Consider the following 23,372-nt stretch of genomic DNA (forward strand, 5'->3'; position numbering starts at 1 on the left):
GGCTCCCCGCTCAGCGGGGAGCCCGATGTGGGACTCGATCCCGGGACTCCAGGATCATGACCTGAGCCGAAGGCAGTCGCTTAACCAACTGAGCCACCCAGGCGCCCTGAATATATTTTAAAGAGAAAGCAGGAAACAAAATAATTTTTCTTTGTACTAACACCCCATAAGATTTATATATTAATTTTATAACCTCAATAAAAAAATCAGTTGCAACTGAGACAACAGGCTTACAATATATGTTAAAGAAATTATCTCAAAGATAACTGGTGTAAAGCTTAACTGTTAATTTACACACACACACACACACACACACACACACACATATATTTTTTGAGAGAGAGAGAGAGAGGGAGAAAGAGTGCGTGAGCAGGGCAGGGAGGGGCAGAGGGAGAGGGAGAGAGAATCTTAGGCAGACTCCTTGCTGAGTGCAGACGGCCCCTTGGGGCTGGATCTCACGACCCTGAGATCACAACCTGAGCAGAAACCAAGAGTAAGATGCTCTACCGACTGTGCCATCCAGATGCCCTTAATTCTTAGTATATTTTTGATCAAATTTCAAACAGAAAGAGCATGCCATCATATATGACTATTCCTGAAATATCAAAGTATTTTGAGTAACTGACTCAAAAATCAATTTCTGCTAATTTTGTTTACTTTTTCACATAAGACGCTTTTATCTATACACTTTGCTTTATATTTTTATTTTTGAGAGATTCTCTGCAACCTCTCTTGAAATGTTGGCACATTATCCACATTAATTTTTTTTTCAAGGCTTATATACAAGATGAGTGATTCTTGAATTATAAATTCCGTTAGTGTGTTTTGGCAGATTATGTCTTATCTTAAAAATTACTATTCTCTCAATAGTCATTTGTTTAAATTCATAGCAACTAAGGGGTGTGTGGTAAAAGACACTGATCATTAGAGCATTTGTTTAAAACAATTTGTTTTAAAAAATCCAGGAAAGGGGTGCCTGAGTGACTCAGTCGGGTAAGCGTCCACTCTTGATTTCGGCTCAGGTCATGATCTCAGGGTGTGAGAATCAAGCCCCACCTCGGGCTTGTGCTAGGCCTGGAGCCTGCTTAAGATTCTCTCTCTCTCTCTCCCTCTCCCTCTGATCCTACCCCCAAAAATTCAAGAAAAGCATGCATAATTTTTATGTTTGATTTAATAGATGTTTAAACATGTCTCATCTATTTCAGTTCTGTATTACCAGAATAAATTGCAACTTCACAACATTGTACTACCACCAGATGATGCCTTATTGTACTCTATAAATCCGTGGTCTGAAAAGGAAGTATTTAGTATCTTTGGAGAAATGTACCACAAAATCCATTGTAAAACTGAATCTTCAACATGTGGCTAAATTGCTTTAGATTCCTGACCTTATTAGTTTTTTTCCACAGGCTTATTTTGTTTTTGTTTGTTTGCATGTTGTAGGTGAATCCGATCTTCATAAGAACTCAGAAGATGTAGTAAACACTGAAGAAAAACATGCGGATACACATTCATAGGTTTGAAATACCTTAAAGGCTTCTGTCAGTTTAAACATGAGAGGTAACTTTATTTTTTAGACAAGAAACCTAATTTCTGAAATGAATGGTTTGTAGAATATCATTAGAGACAAAGTTATCTCATTTCATTGTCCTCCTGGAATCTTTTTAAAAAATCTCTATTTTCTGAAGCAAAATCTTACATATTTACTTTTTCAAAGAGCTTAATTTGCTCATCAATAAAACATATACTTAGTGAGACATTTTAGTCCTTTAAAAATAATAATCTGTAGGCTATGGAGAGGTTTAATCCTGATCTCTCTTTCTACTTCATGGAGGAAATACAAATGTTTACATTGGATAATAACAAAGCAAGTACATATTATGAAACAAACATCAATGTTTGTTAAAATCTATAGACGTTTGCATCAATTGTTCTCTTTTTAAAAATTCAGCTTCTAGGGCTTGCCCTCGATCCACCAAATTATTAACTCTGGGAATGAAGCCTTGGAAATTGGAATTTTTAATAATCCTGTCTGTGGTATTTTCTGTACCCTATAGTTGAGAACCATTGTCTTGGGCCTACAGGGGAAGTGCAAGCTACTGGAAGGGAAGGGTGTGTATTTATAGTGGAGATGTCTTAGTGTCTCCTTAAAAAGAAAGAAAGAAAACTCACATGTTATAATGAGTCCTGCTTTTGGGGTGATGATGGGGACAAGAGAAAATGCTGAGGGGACCATAGACAAAGTCTTTTGAGATGTTATTGGTAGCTCCTCACATATTGCTTTAGATACAAAAGAGTTAAACTGTGACTGGCTTTTCAGATGATACATCTTGCAGTATTCTTGAGTTGGTTGTAAGACTGTCTTTTATTGATAATAGTAGTTTCATTAATGGTTACTCTCAAGTGTCAGGCCCTGTGGTGAGCATCTTACATGTATTAATCTCACTTAGTCCTCTCAACAATTTCAGAATTGGTGATTGTGATTCCTATTTTACATATGAACCTTGGGTAGAAATCAAGCCAGCAGAGTGGCTGTGCAGCAACTAAAACCCATACCCTCCACCCAGACTATAAATTTATTACCTTTGGAGCTCATGGCTGTTTCAGAGGAGTTGGTTCTGATGATATATGATGGACCCTCCAGGTATATTTTAGGGAAAACTAAATTCAGTGGAGTATTTATAGATGTTTTCAGTACAAAAAGTTTTTGTTTTTTGTTTTGTGGGATGTTTTTTTGTTTTGTTTTGTTTTTTGGTCAAATAAATACCATTAGGACATGGAGTTAATCAAAATTAAGCAAGAGTCTTTCCTACTGGATGTCATCAATCCAGTGCACATTATGAAGCTTCAAAAGAAAAGTCTTTTTTTTTTAAGATTTTATTTATTTGACAGAGAGAGCACAAGCAGAGGGAGAGAGAGGGAGAAGCAGGCTCCCTGCTGAGCAAGGAGCCTGATGTGGGACTCGATCCCAGGACCCTGGGATCATGACCCGGGCCGAAGGCAGTCGCTTAACCGACTGAGCCACCCAGGCGTCCCGAAAAAAGTCTACAAGAAGCTTTTCTTATGCATTTGTGATATGGAACTGGAATACTTAGGAACATTTTCCAAAAATTGTGTGCAGGGAACACAGGTCACCAGTACATTGGTAAAAATGACTGTCCAATCTATGAAGTTGCCTAAGGCAAAAAATATACATATCTATAAAATTCTGGCATCTCATCAGTAAAAGGTTTCGGTGGGATTCAACTGGCAGTTAATGAAGCCTCTTTTTTCTTTTTTTCAAATAAAAAACCCCGAAGTTGGAAGGATTTGAGACCCACTCAAACAGTGGTGTTCAAACTCAAGCAGGCTGTTAGACAATTTTTCTTTCCATCAGCACTAACCAAATCCGGTAGTTTACTTCTCAATTTGAGAAAGCTCTGCCTTCAGTGCACAGTCTTCCAGAAATCATGGCCTTTAGTAGGTGAAATTTATATGCCTTCAAGAAATAGGCAGATCTCTTAAATATGGGAAGTAGAAAACCAACAGGAGTGGGGACAATTGGTTACTTGTGACTCAGGCCCAGTATCTGGGAGAAGAGAGCAGTGGTCAGCCTTGGAAACAGAAAGGACACAAGTGCATCCGACCCGAAGGTGGCAGCCAGCCACTCTTTGTCTCCAACAAATTTTCACCATGTACAAATTAGGGACCCGTGTTTCCAGGTGTTTCCATTGGCTAAGAGATTTTTTTTTATGGAAAATCTTTCCATTTTTAATGTTGGCTCAAAGGTTTTTGAAACCCTGTGTAGACCAAACAAAATACATGTGAAGGTCAGATTTTGCCTACAGGCTCCCAGGTATTACCCACACCTTTATGACCTGCAGCTAATTCTTTCACTGGCCTCCATCATGGAAAGTATAGATTTTATGGCAGCCTGGCCATATCTCTGAGAGCCATTGCCTACTTCATTCTCAGTGTGTGGGCCCCAGTATGGGATATTTTCTCAGGAAACACTGAAGTCTAATTCAACATGCACCATGATGAAACCTCATCAATCAATGTGCAACACTATACTTAGGGCAAGAAATCAACCTTTGAATCTACTTTTCACATTGCTGTATAACTTCACTATTAATTCTAAGACATTTCTGTCCACAGAACTATTTTGTTTTGATTACTTTTTCAAAATGTTTTTGTTAATTAGAGTGAATGCGATTGGAACTGGATATACAATGCCATGCTGCTTTATTATTTAAAAAGAGGCTGGAATGTAATTTATTATATTGTCTTCCCTGAAGGATATACCAGAGATTTCTGGTGCTCCAAGAGCAAACCATTATCAGACCTGGTACTCCCTGGTGGGGGAAGTGTTCTCCGTTCCTACCAATGCCTGCTCTTTAGTGTTGAGTATACCGTCTAAGAAGAGGTCAAAGCCTGATGGATTGTGGGCTGGATTTAGTCTGTGCATTTGCTTGGTTGACTCCCACATTGATTTAAAATTGTTTTAAATATCTTTAAACAGGACTTAATGCTCTTGAGTTCACTACAGTCCTTGTGACTCACACAGGCCCACTTACCTCATTTATACTGTCTTCTAGGCTTGTATAGTTCCTTGAGTTTGTGACCTCTGATCCAAACAATCCAAATTTTTACTGGAATTGAAATATACAAACATACATGCACATGCACATACACACACAGAGAAGAAATAAGATAGAAAACCAATTATCTATTATATGCTGATAAATCCCTCATTTCTGACAAGGTTTATAAAGTCCCATGTGATACTACCACACAGTAATTGATGCATGTATATGACTAAAACTTGATCTTCATTTTCATTTGGATTTTATTTCAGGATAATGAGAACAGGACTAAAACATCCTAAATCCTCAACTTTCTACAACGTTATGTTCTCCTTTTTCAACACACACCTGGATCAGGCCATTTTAATGGACTTCTAGAAGGAACTTATACTAAGAAGAACATAAATTCTGAGCCAGTAACTCCGGCCAAACACATTCAAAATTGCCATCAAGAGTTTCTGGCCAGTGTTTCTGCCATTGTCTTTCCTCCAAAAAACAGTCTTGGAGGAAATGTTTTGATTGTTTTGATCCAGCTTTTTCCAGCAAGTCTGAGAAATTTTTAAGACAAAAGGTGGATAGTTTAAAATTTTCAACACTCTGAACCCAGTTATAGCACGGGTGACCTTGCGACACTTGGGCAAAAGATGAAGCATTTTAAAAATTTTCTTTCTTGTATTGTTTTATGCAGACTTCTATAGTTACCAATATTGCAAGGTTTTAAGTAAAAGGAAAGCAAAGCAAAATATGGAAAACAATTTTTTTGCAGCTCTGAAGAACGGGGTATTTAGATTGTCCTTATTTTAAATACACGGAAGCAACATGAGAGGTCAGGCTGTTCAGAAGCTGTGGTTGAAGTCCTGTGACAACAGTGGAGCTTTAGCCTGGCTCTGTGACCCGATGACCATTGTAACTCTCAAGCTGGGCATCCACAGTGAAACCCATCCCTGAAACCAGCGGACCACCTTGCATCCATCCCTGTGGTTTCAAAGCGCGAAAACGTCACCCATATGGGGGTCATCACAATGCAAGTCACACGTTACCTACACTCCAGGATGACAAGAACCTTCAGCCATTGTTGGAGACAGGTGTTGTTAGAACTGAGAATGGAATTTGCCTTCTGGGGTGTTGATCCCACTAGGACGTAACAAAATATATTACAGGCCCAGGGATAAGTGACAAGAAGTGTGTGTGTGTATTGAAAAATATCTATGAAAATGGAAACCCACACTTTTCTGTACAGATAATATTATTTGGCGTGACTTTTTGATTCTACTACACAGAAACAGACTGCAGCTCTTGGAAACTCAGCTTGCTTGCCATGTTTTGCCTGAGCATGTGCAGAGCCTTTCCTTTGCTCCAAACTGAAGAACAACTTTTGTTAGTTATTAGCTGACAAGAAAGGTCAAGCACAGTTAGGGGCTGTAACTTTTCACTGTACAAACACTTCAGTGATTCTGAGATGAATCTATCTTTGTGAAAGGTAGAAGCTGGATGGAAAAAATCAAAAGTAGCCATCAATGAAAGAACAGAGTGAAGGAGAATCCACCCATACTATCCGTTTTCTGTTGTACCTGCTTTTTTCTTGGGTTCCACAATGCTAAGCAATATTTTAAAAATTGATATAATCAGAAGCTTTTAAGTCTGAGTGATGGGATTTTAGAACCCACAACTTAGATCTCCTTTAATGTGTAAGCCATATTCTATATGCATATTAGGTATGCATTGTTCTAATTTAAGATATATTTGTGCATAGACTGTGTATAAAATGCTTTTAAATGTTCTGTGAATAAGGTCCTTAGTTTTTGGTTCACCTGAATCTTGTGTAGAACTCAGCTAAATAATTGATTTGTATCATAGACATTATAATGCAATTGGTATTTTAAATGTAAGCAGTACAAATTGATTTTTGATGACATGTTGGGGGAGATTTATAGATATGTACATCATGGTGACTTTGTCTTTTAACAATGGACTTTTTATTTCTATTTATGAAGAAATTATAACTACTGCTTTCAATGTCTTTTTAAAAATAGCTATTTACCAGCTAGGAAATATTCTGCATTTAAAATAGAATCTGACTGGGAAGTGTAATTACTTTTGTTCTTATTTGAGCCAGTTGTCTTTCGGTAAAGCTAGAGAATCTCTCCAGGGAGAAGTAAATTGAGACACTGCTTCTCAAGGGTCATAGGAAACTTGTCCGCTTTGCTCCTATTGATACTTTAGGACCTATAGACTGTTACTAAAAAAAAAAAAAAAAAATAGAGAAATACAATGGATTCATCAGTTTCTGTATATGGCCTCTCCCCTAATTTTCCGGGTTATTTAACTTATAAAGCACCTTGACTGAATTTCTGGAGGGAGTGGAGAAAACACGCTCCACTTCTTCTGAAGAATTGTCATGCTGTTGATGCGCTTTTTCTCTTCCTCATCTCCCTTCCTCTCTCCTTTCCCTCCTCCTCCTCCCCTTTCTACTCTCCTTCTCATCTCCCTTCTTCTTTCTTGCCTTCTCTCTAAGACAGCGATGAATTAGTGCCAACTGGCAGGAGTCAGCGTGGAGGTCCCCAGTGCCCATCCCTTCCACACATATCAGTGTTGCCCGAGTCCCCCCTGAAGCCAGGGTGGGTGAGTCGGGCAGTTCTGTCTCCCATGTCCGGCTTTGCATTTTTATTCTCAGCTACACAACATATATCTAACAATCTCATATGCCTTTTTATTTAACCAGTAGCTCTTTTATTTCATTTTTAACATGACAAGCTACAATTCTTGTTTTTACTCTGCTGTAATTCTCTGTATTTCCTATTACATATGATTGTTCAATAAATCATACTTGAGGGAAAATATTGTGAAACATTTGGTGTCTATAAAATTCAATTTGATGGGGCATTGAAAAGTTGGGGGAATCAGGGAAAATCAGGTAGATATCAGTTTTGATATGAGTTCTGTCAGAAAATGGTTTTTGCTCTATTAAAAAACAATTCATCGAACATTTATTATTGCAACTGTTATTCGTAAGCTCCTGGCTAAATGCATGTTGCAGAGAGGAATGTGGAAACCCGAATCTTAGCTCTCTAAATTTCATCTCTTATAGTGGAGATATTCATACACATAAATAACCAAAATGTCACATATAAAAGTTATCCGGTGCGAGTAAAATGCAGCTCTGGGTATTAGGAAAGGTAAAAATTGCTTCCATCTTCCAGGCTTCTAGGAAGACTCCTTAGAGTGGATTGCACATGAGTTGATACCTCCTTTACAAATCATACTGAAGCTCATACTCATTGCCTATTTTCTATGGACAGCCTCTGTGAAAACACTTAACACATATTATCTCTAATCCTCAATAATCCAGCAAAGTGGGTTATCAATATGAGCAAAGAAACCAAGTCTTGGAGAAAGAGCATAAGGCCAGGTCTCAGGTGGCGGACTCCAGCCTGGATTTGCTTCTAGGTCTCTCTGGCACCAAAAACCCCTTCTTCTTTCTACTACATCTACGTAGCATGGAGCAGAAGCACTGTGGAAAGGAAAGCTTTGTGAAGAACAAGGTGAATAAGGTAACAGCTGAGAATAATAAAGAAGCAAACGGCATCAAGTTAAGGTGAAGACCTAGAGAGTTTCAACTAATTGAATTAAGAGTAATTGGCACAGTATGTGACACCTCTCAGACTCCGGCTCCGCGGTGCCAAAGCACTCCATTAAAATATAAAAATGTATGTACTCATCAGATACATGACATTTAACTGAACTTTTTACTTCGTGTGATTCTATGATAAATTTCCACTTAATAGCAAAAAGCTTTCAAAGGCCATATTTTAATTCTGAAATACAATTTAGATATAAAATACATATTTCCTTTGGAAGCTATAAGCCTTCTGCCTTCTAATTGCTTTTCTAAATATTACAAAGCCTATCCACCATCTAATACAAGCCTTAAACAACAAAGACAATATATATTTTAGAGTCAAAAAACAAACACCTACTAATGTCCCCCATTACATACATGTGATTTCTTTGGAAGGAATCCCAAATATTTAAGATACAAATCCTTATGGACCAACATGTATATTTAAAGCTCTATTTGGGGCCATTTATCCTTTAGTAACATTAATAAATGTTTAGGTTATTTGCTTAAGATTTGTGATGTTTAGAGAGCTTCCTTTGCATCTCAGGCTGATATATTTTTTATCTCCAATAATTAAAGGTACCATTATTTAGTGTTCCTTATAGTTTAGTATAGTCTCGCTATGGCATTAACAGCATTTTCTGATATTGTCTCTTACTCCCTACGAGTACTCTCTGAGGAGTTTTATCCCCATCTGTGGGTGAGAAGTCATGGCAGAGGGTGAAATAATTTGTGTAAGGTCACACAGCTGATCAGCGGGGGAGCCGGGATTTGAAGTCTAAGAGAAGGTGAGTCCCCAAACCATGAGGCTAGACTGCTTCTGGTCACTGACGGAGGATCTGTCATGTCTTCTCCACCCACCACATCCATTACCTTCCTTTTCTCCCCTTCGTTCCATATCCGGACAGGATTGCCAGTGACCACCAGCAAGGGCCGGTGCACTTTGGTGAACCGTTGGATGTTTTACAGCAGAAAAGGTGCCTTTGATTTCTGTGGAAGGAAGAATTATTTTGCATGCCTCGTATGTGACTTTAAAAATGTGTTTTTTCAAATAACCTGCTGGGGTTCAGTCTAGACCTTTGCTACTTAGATGTGCTCCACCCCCCGCCCCGCAAACTTCTTAGAAGTGAACACTCTCAGGTCCCATCCAGACCTACTAAACTGGAATTGGCCTTTAAGAAGATAACTGGGTGATTCAGGTGCCTAGCACTGTTTGAGACAATAACTAAATATTAGGGAGATAAATCTAAACACCCACCAAGCACTCAAACATGGGTTGTTTTTCTCCACACTAGACAAGAGGCTCCAGAGTTCATGCTTTCACCATGGTACTGCTCTCAAAACGACTCCAAACCAAACCCCGGGAGATTGCCGAACAGGACGGATTCTGTGAGTTCTTCAGTTGTTGAGAACCTTGTTTCTCCTCGTCTGCACCGGGGTCGGCAAACGTTTTCTGTAGAGGATCGGGCAGCAAACACCAGCTTGGCAGGCCCCGTTTCATCGCGGTGTTTCTCTTCCTGGTGACCCCTTTCTTCCTCCTTCTCTTCCTTCCTCATCATTTTTTTCTTCTTCTTCGGTTTCTTCTTTTGTAACCCTTTAAAAATGGGCAGGTTATTCTCCGCTTGTGGGGGCGGGGGTGTCCGCGGGGCACGTTTGGCGCACGGGCCTCTGCCGGGCTTGCCCCACTGCTGCTTTTTCCCATCCAAGGAGCGCGAGACCCCGGGGTAGGAGGGTGAGGCTGCTGGCGCCCGCGGCGGTCACTCCCGGGGGCCGCCGCTTCCACGGGGCCTGGCGGCCCGCTGAGAACTGCGGACAGGAGTGTTTCCGGGCACAGCACACACAGCAGTCCCGCGGGCCTCGCCGCGCACCCGTTCCCAGCCGTCGGCTGCGTCCGCCTCACCTGGAGGGGCTGCTGAACTCCAGGTTGCTCAGGCCCCGCCCCAGGGGGCGGACTCGCTAGGTGCGCGCTCTCGCTAGGTGCGCGCTCTCGCTAGGTGCGAGGTGGGGCCCAGGGTGAGGCGGCTACTGCTGGACTGGAGCGCTCCCTCTGAGGACCACTGGCTTACAGGTGAACCTCACACTCCTGGCCGTCACACTCAAAGCCCCGCAGCCTAACCCCAGCCTGTCTTTGGGCCACAGCTTGCATTCACTTCGCCAGTCCCCGTTCCTGATTTCCCTTCTGCTCTCGCACGGGACTCCTCCTCTGCAAGGGTCTTTGCCATTTTTACCTGTCACACTCTCCCCGCCGTCCCACCTCCCCCGGCCTCAGGGTGTCTGTACATTTGCTAGCTCTCCCAGAAAGCCTTTTCGCATTTCTCTGGGCAGGAGCCTCAGACCCTCCTCTAGATGCGCACTGAACTTTCCCCTCCTTGCTCCAATACTGTAGCTCGCTCGCCATGGCATTCACTTGCTGCCAGATTATAAGGTAGGGAAGCACTGTGCCTTACACATGGTAGGTGTTCAGGAAATACTTATGGAATAAGTAAATATGAATTAATGAATGAAGGCAGTCAGGAAAAGTTTATATTTAAAGTGTTTGACATATGATTGAGTTAATTCTTTTCAGATAACAGCTCTAGTTAATTCAATCAAAATGAGACTCACTTTTCAAGCACTTTAGATCTAAGTAATTCCAAAAAGCCATTTGTGTTTTTTCTCAGAGCAGACACATGGGGAGTGCATTAATTCTTAATTAATACTTAATAGCTGCTAAAAGCAAACCTGAATTCTATGAGAGAAACATTAAGATCTCTCCATCTGTCTCTTGTCTACCCTTGGGGAGATGGGTCTGCTGGTGCAGAGGTATATTAATTGTAGCTAATCTTACCAAATTTGCTAAGGAGAAAAGCTCACATTTCCTGGGTGATTTCTTATAGCCTCGGTGATTAATAATGGGAACCATACAAGCTTTGGAGCAGGAATGACCTCAATTCACAGTATGTTTTGGTAGCTGTTGGCCTTAAGTTTCCTAACCTCTCACCATGAACACTTTGATAGAATGACGAAATAACAGTGAAGAATATTTAAGGAATCTGGACAGTACGTGACACACTGTTGGTTCTCAATTAACAGAAATTAATGTAATTATTTTATATTAATCCAGATGACATTATGTCTTGTTGAATTTTATGTGCAAGACCTGAGGCAAGAAATACCTTATCCAAGGACTGAATTTGACCCTCAATTCAATTTCAAATTTTGTCATGGTCTCTGTGATCTTGGACAAGCCTCAGTTTTCTCCTCTATGAAATGGAGATGTAAGCGTCCCTATTTTACAGAATTACTGGAATGATGAAATGGCCCATGTAAGATGCTGAGAATAATGACTGACACAGTTTTTTCTAAGCTGAAATAGTATGAGCTGTAAAAATAAGAATCTACCAAGATTCTCCTTTAAAAGAATCATCCTCTTCTTATAAAATTCATTTGTGATTATAGTTGCAAGATCATAGCATGGCTTTCACTTCAGTAGCAATATCCTAAAAGTCCACAGGATGGGGAGATTTCTCCATGTAAGGAGTAGGCTAGCCATTCTATAGTAGAGAGCATATTATCATCAACCGCACGATTTATGTCCTTGCTGGAGGAGAGGAAAGGCAGAATTATACACATGCTAGAGAGACAGAGATAGAGGTGGAGATAGAGTAGATAGAGCTTGACATATTAGTGTATATATTTATAGACATACCTCTATTGATATGTATGTCGATATATGTCATGCAGACGTTCAATTCTAGGGGAAATTGTTTACTGCATATATTAAGAAGAAAAATATCAGCTTAAAGATAAAATAAGAATAACCTTTAGACTTCCAGGATGGCTTGCTAAATAAAACACATTATTAGACATCCAGGTGCACTTAGAAGCAACAATAGCAGTTTCTCAAAAGTTAAACTACAGGCACACACACATCCCAGCAAACTCCCACCGGTTTCACAGAACCTTCATTAGCAAAACAAAAAGGTCTTTCTCTGGAGGAAACAAAAAAAAAAAAAGGAGAGGACCTTTCATAATGAGGAAATTGCCCATAAACAGACGCGTCCACTAAATGTGGTAAATCTAGAAGCCAAGTGGGTCAACACTGAAACCAGAATCTTTAAACCCACCACGGAGAAAAGGGGCTGCTGGAAAGAGCCGGCCGCAAAAGCCTTATTCAGATGGAGATGACTTGGCAGCCCGGGCAGGAACCTACTAAAGCGAGATGTGTGGCCAGGCCAGGGAGGGCGCGGGAGCAGGCCTTGCCTCTCCCTCAGGCTCCCCGTCTCTCAGGCTCCTTTCTCTTTCCACCTCCCGCCTGGCTACAGCCTGCTCCTCACCTTCTGTGGGAGGGTCCTCACTTTCTTCCTTTCATATACTTTCTTCTGCACGTCTTCCTCCATTCTCACCTAGCCTTTCCTTAACAGAGATAATATGGAAGTGGTAACAGAGGGAAGTATTTATTTCATAGGGTTTTCAGTCTGTGCTTACTTTAATGGCAAGTGGGTTACATTATTTTCTCTTTAAAAAATAGCTTCCCTTCCTATTTCAGCGGTTACATTATATATACGCATTTGTACACGTGTATTTTTGTATACACATGTGTACACCTACATGCATACACACACGTATAAATTCTGCACACATTTTCATATATATGTATATATATATTCCTCAACAGAAAAATATTTTAACTCCAAATTACACAGGGAAAGAAAGATTTATAAAAATTAATACATTAATAGGAAAAAGGCATACAAATCTAGTTATGCTTTAAATCAAAATTTATTGATTTTTGGATTATATTTTCCCCAAAATATTGCATCAGATTATTTTATACCAATACAGCTTTTGGTAGTTTATGATGACAGTGTCTAATTTTTAATACTTCTCTGCCCATACTCTAAGAATTACTATTTTAAAAATCTCATTTAGCTATCAGTCGGTTCCCAAAGAAATAACTTGTTCCAGTGAACTGCTTCCTATGAAAACTCTATTTATAATGACAGTGAAAATAGGTAGCTCAGGCCTGGTATCCTCTGAAAGTCCAGGATAATTGCAGTAGCACAGTATGGTTAGTAGAAGTATAATTAATATTATAGTTCCTATCTTAGTCATCACTGGCCTTCATGTCAAGTTTAATTTTTAGACCACTGTTTTAAAAAGCAAATAAAGGATCCATATAGTATTTAAAACACTTGACAAATATAACAAATAAGTGACAATTTCAAAATAGGAAATCTATGTCCCATTAAGGCGAAAGAAGAATGATGAGAACAGCATCTGATAATGTAATTATTATGATTACAGAAACACATCCATAGAATTTATATGTCACGTAACCTGCCCATCTACTGCAGTGCCTTGACAAATGCCAGTCTCTTGAAAAAATAGAGAAGATATTCTCCTGCAAGAGATGGTCAACCATCTATGAGCTTTTTTTTTTTTTAAGTTTTTATCATCTCATTGTTTTGATTCATCTAAAGCCGTGTTCTACCTTTGCTACTGTAGGGGAGGAAAAAGGTTTCTGGCTTGTTCGGAAAGTTCAACTGACAAAGACAGACCAATAGGAAAAAAGCATACAGATTTATTTAATAGTTTTTAATAAGTTTTACATGACGTGGGAGGCTTCCTAAGGAAATGAAGATGCAAAGAAACAGATCTGAGTATTTTCGTGCTAGGATTGAGGAAGAATGGGTCACGGAAGACTAGAATAAGTTAAGGAGTATGAAGTGTAGTAAACTGGGGGGAACTTAGCAGTGCTTGTTTGTTAGGATTCTTCTTTGAGTCCCTTTGTCTTCAGAGACAAGGGTGCTCCTTTCTTCTGGCTATAAGCACTCCTCCTCACGTGAGGGTTTTAGGGCCTGTTTCAAGGAGAGGGGCAGAGGGAAGATGACCTTCCTGCTTCTGCCATTTTCTCAAACCCCTTCAGCTTACAATATTCAATGTGCCAGGGTGCCATACTTTGCAGTAGTTGGTCCTGAACCCCATCACTACTCTTGAGGGGAGAAAAGTTATTTTGAAACATCAATAAATTGATTCTTCAGTTAGCTTGAGGAGAGCAGCAGTTAGAATGTTCTCTTTGGTCCCTCCTTATGTAACATACTGTTTTTTAATGCCACAATATCTATAGTTTATGCCACAATTGTGCATTTAAGTCTATGATAATTATGCTTGTTTATATTATTTTTACTTTTGGGGCAATACAAATCTGGGAATGGTAAGTAAAAATTAGCATTCTTCAAATCCTGGGAACAGTGGGGCAGGGAAAGGGAAAGGCCATAACAACAACAACAAAAAATAGCAATTTGTGAAATGATTTTTCAGTTTATTAGAAATCAAGGAAAAGAAACTTAAAAAGATTGATGCCTTTTTCTTTAACAAAAGATTATACCCAACACTGTCATAAGCTCAGCAACTTTTTAGATATTAAAGATTGTTTTTTTAAAGCACGGATTTAAACATAAAAAATATTTTTAAATGAGTCACATAGTTTAAAAGGAGTTTCAAATTTGCTGCTTCTGTTGGTTAAAGGTCATTTTAATTTGAGGTCAATATCAAAGAATTAAAGTAGAACTCAGGGGCTTCTTTCTATTCCAGCATCATTAACAAAATTATCACCCTATGCTTTAAGTCTGAAATGTAGAAAATTTAATTCCAGTGCAATCTACAAGACACTCTAAGAAAATGCAAAAGCCTCTGGTTTTGAAGGAAGATGGGCTTTCCCATCCTAAAACCATCACAATTTCTCAAAAAGAGCATCAACAAATAGAAGGGTTTGTTGAATTATTAGTTCATCTAGGGCCATTTATTTTCTTTGGGCTCTAGTTTCCTGTCCTATAAAATGAATCCTACCTGTCATACATGTTTAATATGATTATTAACTGAGAAACATAGGTGAGGCCACTTTATTAACTGTGAATAACTGAACCAGTATTAACTGGCAGGAGGGCAGCAACAATAACAGCTTTTTCACTTTTATAACTGATGCTTAAATAAATAGTTGGTGTGCAGTATATTATTAATATGTATTTGTGGAACTAAACTGAATCAAGACCAACGGATTTGAAAAAGAAACAGAAGAATAAATAAGTATGATGGAATTTGAAAAGAAAGAAGGAAATATATTTGAAAGCCTCTCTATTGTAAAAGGCGGCTCAGATTCCAGAATTAGAAAAACAAAAATGAATCGCTTTAAAAGTTACCCAAATTCAAGATCTCCCTTTTCATAGTAGAGAAAAATAAATTAAAACCAAAAGGAACTTGGCAAATAGCATAGCATAAATAATTAGAAAAAAATATATAAAAGGACAGAATATCTGAAAAACATGTCAATATTTATGTACCAAATATCTAATGTGCTTCCGAAGGCAATCCAAGAGGAAGAAAATAAGACACAATGATGCAGGTGGAAGTGATGGTGGTGGTGGTGGTGGTTTTGTGTTGGTATTTTTCCAAGCTCCCACAGGAACGCAGCACTGACAAGTCAGCTTCTGCTTGTTATCAACCCATTTTGCACCTGGTGGAGAAAAAGAAAATAACAAACTATTCCAGAACACCGTGGAAATGTTCCAGAGAATTTCATACCATGTCACATAAATCTCTGTAAAGGGAAAAATCTGGTATGCAACTTAATAGCCACAAAGTCTGCATGCTATGATAGAGTAAATTATCCAATTAGTGATTTGTAAGAAGACGTTTTTCTTGGAAAGACTTTCAAATCTTAAGGGAAAAAACTACCACCACAACAAACCAAAAAAAAAAAAAATGATCACCAATTTTTAGATGATCTTCTAAGGAGAAGTTTTAAAGACAGAAAATATAATTGGTTACAATGCTAATGCTGTTAAATACATACGTACATGTGTGTATATTTCTAACTAAAACAATTTTGTTCTGTTGACTGTCATATAGGCATACAAAGATACCCCTTTTCTCTTCTGATCCCATTCTCTCTTAATGCTGTTGCTTTCTGTCTATTCCTGTCTCTTCTTTTCTTCTTTGCTGCTTGTCTGCAGTTCCTGAAAGAGAATCAGAGGGGAGAAACAGTTCTTAGTGTTGGAAGGAGCCTCACAGGAACATCTGATCCACTCCCTCATATCATTCTCTCCATTTTACTGCTCAGAAAACAGGGTCCCAGTGTGATTAAAGGGCTTCCCCAAGGTCACAGAACTATGATCAAAGAGGAGATGCCAGCCTAAGCCACATCACCTCGCCTCGTTCTTTTTTTTTTTTTAAGATTTTATTTATTTTGAGAGAGAGCCTGCGTAAGCAGGTGGGGGAAGAGCAGAGGCAGAGTGAGAGAGAGAATCTCAAGCAGATTCCACACTGAGCACAGAGCCCAATACAGGGCTCGACATCATGACCTGATCCGAAATCAAGTGTCAGATGCCTAACAGACTAAGCCACCCAGGTGCCCTGCCACATCACCTCATTCTATTTCCTTCTAGTAATTTATCACTATCTGACATGATTTCATTTATTTATTATTATTAATAATTTATGTATTAATTTGTATGTATATTGACAGTCTTCAAACACTAGAATATACATCCATGGATTTAAGGACCTTAACTCTATTATAAATACCTGTAACCTCAGGACTCATTCATACATATTTATTGAATCATAAACTAGAATAATCGTCTTTTGTTTCTAGAGTATACTTTTATAAATGACACCAAATTATCCTATGGAAAATACTGTAGAATAATTAAGGATATCTGAATTGTTCTATCTAGCTACAGGCCTATCATAAACATTAACCTAATTTATGCATTTTAAGTAGCAAAAATATCTAGTGAGTATTAACGTTTTCAACTCTTTGACATGTATTGAATAGTTTGTGCTTCCTTGAGATACCCCAGGGAAGAACTCTCCAGAATTCTGTTCATTTGGGAAGCAGATATTGCTCGTTGCTCAGCTGATATCCATGGTCATTTACAAAGAAAACCTTGAATGCGTTGGAAGGTGGCAAGAGTCCTGGTTTAAAATATTTACTTTTGGGGCACCTGGCTGGCTCACTCAGTTAAGCGTTTGACTCTTGATTTCTTGGCTCAGGTCATGATCTCAGGGTCGTGAGACTGAGCCCCCCCATCAGTCTACATGCTCAGCCGGGAATCTGCTTGAGATTCTCTCTCCCTCTCCTACTGCCCCTCCCCCCTGCATGCATGTATACTCTCTTTCTGTCTAAAAATAAATCTTTAAAAAATATGTGCTTTCTCCAGCTCCTTTGGATCGAGGGGTAGTCTTACAGCACAGCTCTAGTCTGTAAGACATTAGTTGGGGGCCTCTGGGACAGCTTTGCTTTCCTGCTAGATTCCTTCCCTTTCTCTTCCCACTGATCTTTTTGCTTGGAACAGACCGGATGCCTGGGGCAGCAGCTCTCTTGGGACCATGAAGTTACAACTTCAAGAATATTAAGGAAAATGAAAAATGTCTGGATACCCATTGGAGTCTTGAGCCACACAATTCCAGTCCTGGACATTTTATTGCATGACATAAATCAGCCTGTATGCTACTGTTTGCTGGGTTTTCTATTATTTGCTGCCAAATGCTTGTTCTGAATAATAATGAAGAATCATTTGCCAAACATATTCTAATATTCTGCTACTTCTAGGACTCTAATCCTAGTGACATATACTCCTAGGGTGTACTGTGCTCATTCCTTCAAATTAGGCTCATTGTTACTAAAAGTAAGAGAAAAGGGAAAAAATACTAAGTCATATTTGTAGAGTGAGAAACAAAAAATGAAGATGAATCCAATACCATTTTAATACCATTTTATACCATTTAATACCATTTTTTCCCCTCAGGTTTTTAGGCTTCTTTGATTTCCCTCCTTTGCCTACTTCTTCTACTCTCATGTTCGTTTGCCTTCTACAGACCAAGTCTCTTTATCTGCTAAACTAAGTATGAAATGCAATGAGGAAAGTGGCTGCACCAATGTCTGTCCACAGAATGAAGAGGACACACAAGATAAATGTCAAGAAAAGTTCTGGAGTTGAATGGTAGCCTCTTTACAAAATGCTGTGAAGTACCTATGCATTCATGTAAATTATTTAATTCACATAATATTGCAAAACAGAAACCTTCACCCCCATTGCTGTGTGAATTATGTGGGATGTTTGCCAACTTTAGCACCTTAACTACTTACAATATCACTAAAAACCAAAGATGCCCTCCATCATTTTCCTAAAACTCTTCTTCCTCTGATATTTAGTTTTCCAGAATATTATGTTTGAAATCTAATAATTTAATTTCTTTAAACAGATTTCACACTTTGGCAGCATGGACATTTTTAATAATTAATACATCTGCTGTAGCTTTGAAAACTGGTTTTTAGAATCAGCGTCTTAGAAAAGTAAGGGCATTTCTTCCTCCTTCATCTTCAGAGAAAGCAAATACTCAAAATCACTATGAGCATTAACACTTTAATGTAATTAGACATGATTTTTCTATTACTCAGTGTGCACTTACACTGCTTTTAGATGTGGGTTAAAGAAACAGAATTTTTAAATTAATGCAATATAAATGGTTTATTTACAAATTCATAGATCCATATTGCCATTAAATGAACTCAACAATACAGTTATTTGCTAGGACCATAACCAAAACCAGTGTTTCCAAACTTGATTCAATTGTATATCATTTGGTGATTTTGAGGTACTACCTCTACCATGGTTTTTTAATATTTTTCTTTAAATTGATTTAAAATATATTTACACATTAACCTTGCCTCATCCTAAGCAACAATAGCAATAAAATCATGATTATGTATCTTTTCTAATATGTATTATGACAGTGTTTATAAATATAAAAATAAAAGTAATTTGTCCCTTACCAACCTAAAATAATCTGTTTCCACAATGTAGAAAACATTGCCATAATTGAATTAAAATTTCAAATGGATGGTGAGAACTTTTTTAAGAAGAGAAAAAGTCTGAGAATTTTGTTTTTTATAAAGACCCTTACCCTAGCCAACTCTGGGAAGCAAAAGGGCTTACAATATTATTGTCTAATAGAAAGAATCCTGGTCTAGAATTCTGCTCTGCCCTGCTACATTCTATGCTTCAGTTTCTTATGTTTAGGGAGATTAGGGAAAAAACCCAACATATCTCCCTGACATAACCTTTCTTAGATTCAGTATACACAATTAAAGAGGATCCAACAGCAAGTGGCCAGGATGATGAGAAAGGTTGGGAGGACCTGGTGGTGTTTTATCACAGAGACGAGGCCACTTAGGAGAAGATATCACAGTGCTGAATGGCTGTGATCAAGGAGGTGAAGTACAGAAGAAAGTTTCATACAGAGAAGAATAGTTAGAGCTCTTTAGCTGGTTTTGGGATTCAGCTGGAGTTAATCAAGAAGGGAGGGGATCAATCACTGGTCTGTGATGTTGAAGAGGATCATGTGTTGGGTAAGGCTTGGACAGACAGCATCAGGTCCTTTCCCACCTTGATAATAACAATAGAGACCGATTACTAAATGCTCCCTAAGCTGGACTAAGCATTTTAATGTGTCTTATCTCATTTAATTTCCACGATAATCCATAGGGGTAGGTATGATGTTACACATTTTACAAATGGAGTAACAGTCTAAAATTTGATAGAGGTTGAATTTGAACCCAGGCCAGAGTGACTCAAAGCTCATCTATTAGCCATTATATTATAAATGTGGTCTGGGAAAGATAAAGTTTTTGTTTTGTTCAGAAAGTTTCTTTGACCATTCAGCCAAACTGAAGCCAAGTTGTCTTCTTGAAAAAATTTTGTTGTAAACTATAATTGTGTGAAAAGGAAACTGAAAAGCTGTTATCTTAGCTGGCTTCCTTCAGATTTCTGAGAAAGCCAACATATTTCCCAAGGAAAACTTATGCTTTTAATTGTAATCTGTGTTTTGAGAGTACAGAACAGAATGGAAGAAACCAACATTTCCTAAGGAAAACTTATGCTTTTAATTTTTATATTTTTGTATTTTTAGTGGAGAACAGAAGAATCCAGAAGCCATGCTACTTATTTATCCAAATGATGTTACAAAATCAGCAAAAGCTTTGACTTCTTTTGTCTGAATCCTTTTGAAAAAAAAAAAACATTTTGAAAGTATGTTCAAGGAAAGGGAGGGCAAATTTTATTTTTTAGCACCTTGGGTATCTCAAATAGTCTCAAGGGGTATCAGAATGTTTTCCACAAATAATTCAAAATCATGTAAAACAAATCTGTGCCTTAATCATGTTTTAAGTAGAAAGAAATTTAGGAAATCAAACAAATAGTCACAGCAGGTGGTCTAGAAACTCCAGAAAGTTTTGATTGAAACTGGCTTAATAACAATAACAACAACAAAACCCATAAAAGGCTAACGGTGGGGGTGGGGAGGAGGAGAGGAAGGACGGAAGTAAGGAAGGAAGGAAGGAAGGAAGGAAGGAAGGGAGGAAGGAAGGAAGGAAGGAAGGGAGGAAAAAAAGGAGGAAAGGAGGGCAGGAAGGAGGAAGGACACTTGGAACCAGAGTACTCACTCATCCTTGGTGATACTACTTATCAATGAGTTTTGCATTTATTTTCTTGAGGAAAATATCCTAAGAAAAATGATTGTTATCTCTATTGCATTGTCTAATAGATTCACATATTTCTCTTAATCTCTATATTGTAAAACTTGCATTCAAAATTAAAAACAATAGTTTTACTTCTTTGAATCTTGATATAAGATCCCACAGTGGATTTCACATTTGCTTTTTTTCTTTCCATCTTAAGTTCTCTCTTTACTGACTTTTGAGAAACCTTTTCATTTTTTCCATCCATGAAACATTGAACCTCCCCAGTATCATCAGTGTGGGAACCAAACTGAGCATTCCGTCATCTCACTAAATTTTGTGGCATAGATACTTTACCTCGAAATGCCATAAATCATTAATGGAGCGCCTGGTGGCTCAGTTGGTTAAGTGACTGACTCTTGGTTTCCCCTCAGGTCTTGATCTCAGGGTTGTGAGATCGAGCCCCATATCAGGCTCCATGCTCCACAGAGTCTGCTTGAGATTCTCTCTCTCTCCCTCTTCCTCCCCCTCTGCCCTTCCCCCTGATCACACACACACTGAGCTGTCTCTAAAATAAATAAGTAAATAAAAATCTTTAAAAAAATAATATTGTGGAGGCCAGAACTTTGAATAACAAAAAGCCCTATACTATATACTATATATATATATATATATATATATATATATATATATATATATATACATACACTGTCTTGGAAAACCTTGCTTTATACTGATGCTTTACCTTCTCTGCCAGTTTTAAGGATGAGAAATTATCTCTCCTTTATTTTTATAACCCCCAGCAAAGTCGTTTGCTGGAGATAAACTCATTAAAAATAGTTATTGAGTTAATGACTATATGCATGAATTAATGGAATTTATTTGATGAAAATAGAAGATTTATAAAATGCTAATGATTCCTTAAAATGCAATAGGAAATAGCTCATATTTCAAGTAATAGCCAAAAATGTGGCAGGGGAGATTTTGGCATATTTTATTTTAGATTTAGCATTTTTCTTTCTTAATAGCTAGTGGAAATGCTGGGAAATCTATCTCTCACAGCTCAGAAAAATGAGAATTCTGCAGTCCTTTAGCCATTAACATGTTGGAGGAAAAAGGATGGTTAATACCTAAAGACCAATATATTATGATCTTTTGAATCAAGAAATTGGGCATTTCTTCAACATTTTGAAATAAATACCACATACCGTTCTGTATACAGAAACATGATAAATGAAACTTAAAAGTTTCCTTAAGGGGCGCCTGGGTGGCTCAGTCGTTAAGTGTCTGCCTTCGGCTTGGGTTATGGTCCCAGGGTCCTAGGATCGAGCCCGGCATCCGGCTCCCTGCTCAGGGGGAAGCCTGCTTCTCCCTCTCCCACTCCCCCCGCTTGTGTTCCCTCTCTCGCTATGTCTCTGTCAAATAAATAAATAAAATCTTTAAAAAAATTTTCTTTAAAAATTTCCTCTGTAAGTTAAACCCAGACACACCATGTCTAAATGTATTTAATATTTATTTTTTACTCTTAAAGTGAAGCTATTTACATTTGACCTTAGAAGGCAAATCACATCAGTAGGACATCAGGGATTAAGCTCTGCAGTATTAAAGTTAGAGCATTCACATATTTGCAAATGTCTATGCAAATGTCATTAAAAAGAAAATTCACCATAAAATAAATGTTTATTCTTTAATTGTAAGTAATATAGAACAATCTGTACTTGGTTCTAAAGTTCAGTCAAGGAGAGCTTCCCAGGAGGTGTATTACTACTGTATGAGTGTAGAGAGCAGAGGTGGAGAATGCTTCTGGAGGTCAATCAAGGAGTGGCCTTCCATGGGATATTCAGAAAAGTTAATAGTTCAGTTATTCCCAAGAAGCCTTCTTGCTGCAGACCCGTAATTAATGTTCCCACTGCTCCTCTCTTTCGTTTACACCTTCTTCTTCTTCAGGGAATGCTGATTCATTCTGGCCTTTCAGATGCTTAACCCCTGAAATTATAAAAAATTATGCTCTATTTAAGTGAAATTTATTTCTAGCAGATTCATCGCTTTGCTGCAAGAGATAAAGAAAATGAGTGGAAAGTTTTTGCTGGTATATATGCGTTTTCTCCAAGAATTTCAAACATCTAACCCTATATAAACCTTTTAATTCACTGAGAAATCAGAACACACCCAGCCAAATTTCCATTAGAGACAGGCTTCCTTTATAATTAAATCTTCTCCATTAAGAATTGCATCACAGCCTATTAAAAACCTGTTAACTAAAAATCTGCTCACAGGCTCTTATTGTAATTCTGATATATCATTTAGCTCAAATATTTCTTTTGGCATCCCTGCACTTCATTACAAGGAGAACCATTGAAGAAACCCCTAGGAACAAAGGGGGGTGTGCGCCGTTTCTGTAACTTGTAAACAACAAAAGAATCACGATATTGTTAGTCTCCTTCAGGAACCAGAACATATTCATTTGATTACGAAACTTCTGTAGACAAAATTCTCCAGTAACTTCCCCCACCGCCCACAGAGGGGCAACCCACTGGAACCCTCTGCCTGCTCCCCAGGCTGATAGATCCTGGCCTCTCCCCACCTATTTGGCCTCATTCCTTCCCAGCCCTTCCTGCTTCCCCCTTTCACAGTAATCTATGAGTTACTAGTTAGGGACACTAACCTACTCTTCCACATTCCCTGA

The 23,372-nt window shown here is 38.3% G+C and overlaps 2 protein-coding genes across 11 annotated transcripts in view; one reads left to right on the plus strand and one right to left on the minus strand.

The window, feature by feature from the left end:
• Positions 1-7,560, plus strand: part of PDE1A (phosphodiesterase 1A) — a 315,068-nt gene extending 307,508 nt beyond the window's left edge. For 5 of the 6 annotated variants that reach the window (XM_073881661.1, XM_073881655.1, XM_025887544.2 and 2 more), the window contains 2 exons: positions 1,444-1,560; positions 4,838-7,560. In XM_073881661.1, the coding sequence (XP_073737762.1) occupies positions 1,444-1,517 (74 nt within the window). In that variant the 3' untranslated portion in view covers positions 1,518-1,560; positions 4,838-7,560. The remainder of the gene's footprint in view (positions 1-1,443; positions 1,561-4,837) is intronic. The other variant, XM_073881662.1, reaches the window with a different exon arrangement.
• Positions 7,561-14,561: 7,001 nt separating this feature from the next.
• The window catches only part of LOC112835907 (protein phosphatase 1 regulatory subunit 1C), a 125,729-nt gene continuing 116,918 nt past the window's right edge, over positions 14,562-23,372 (minus strand). For 2 of the 5 annotated variants that reach the window (XM_073904636.1, XM_073904643.1), the window contains exons 5-6: positions 16,089-16,181; positions 14,562-15,679 (exon numbers count right to left, since the gene is read on the minus strand). In XM_073904636.1, coding sequence (XP_073760737.1) covers positions 16,117-16,181 — 65 coding nt within the window. In that variant the 3' untranslated portion in view covers positions 14,562-15,679; positions 16,089-16,116. Of the gene's footprint in view, positions 15,680-15,699; positions 16,182-22,347; positions 22,673-23,372 lie in introns of those variants that run through there. The other 3 variants (XM_073904618.1, XM_073904652.1, XM_073904628.1) reach the window with 2 other exon arrangements.

Source organism: Callorhinus ursinus, unplaced genomic scaffold, assembly GCF_003265705.2.
Source record: "Callorhinus ursinus isolate GAN/ISIS: 27379988/994484 unplaced genomic scaffold, GSC_fseal_2.0 scaffold2, whole genome shotgun sequence".
NCBI lineage: Eukaryota > Metazoa > Chordata > Mammalia > Carnivora > Otariidae > Callorhinus > Callorhinus ursinus.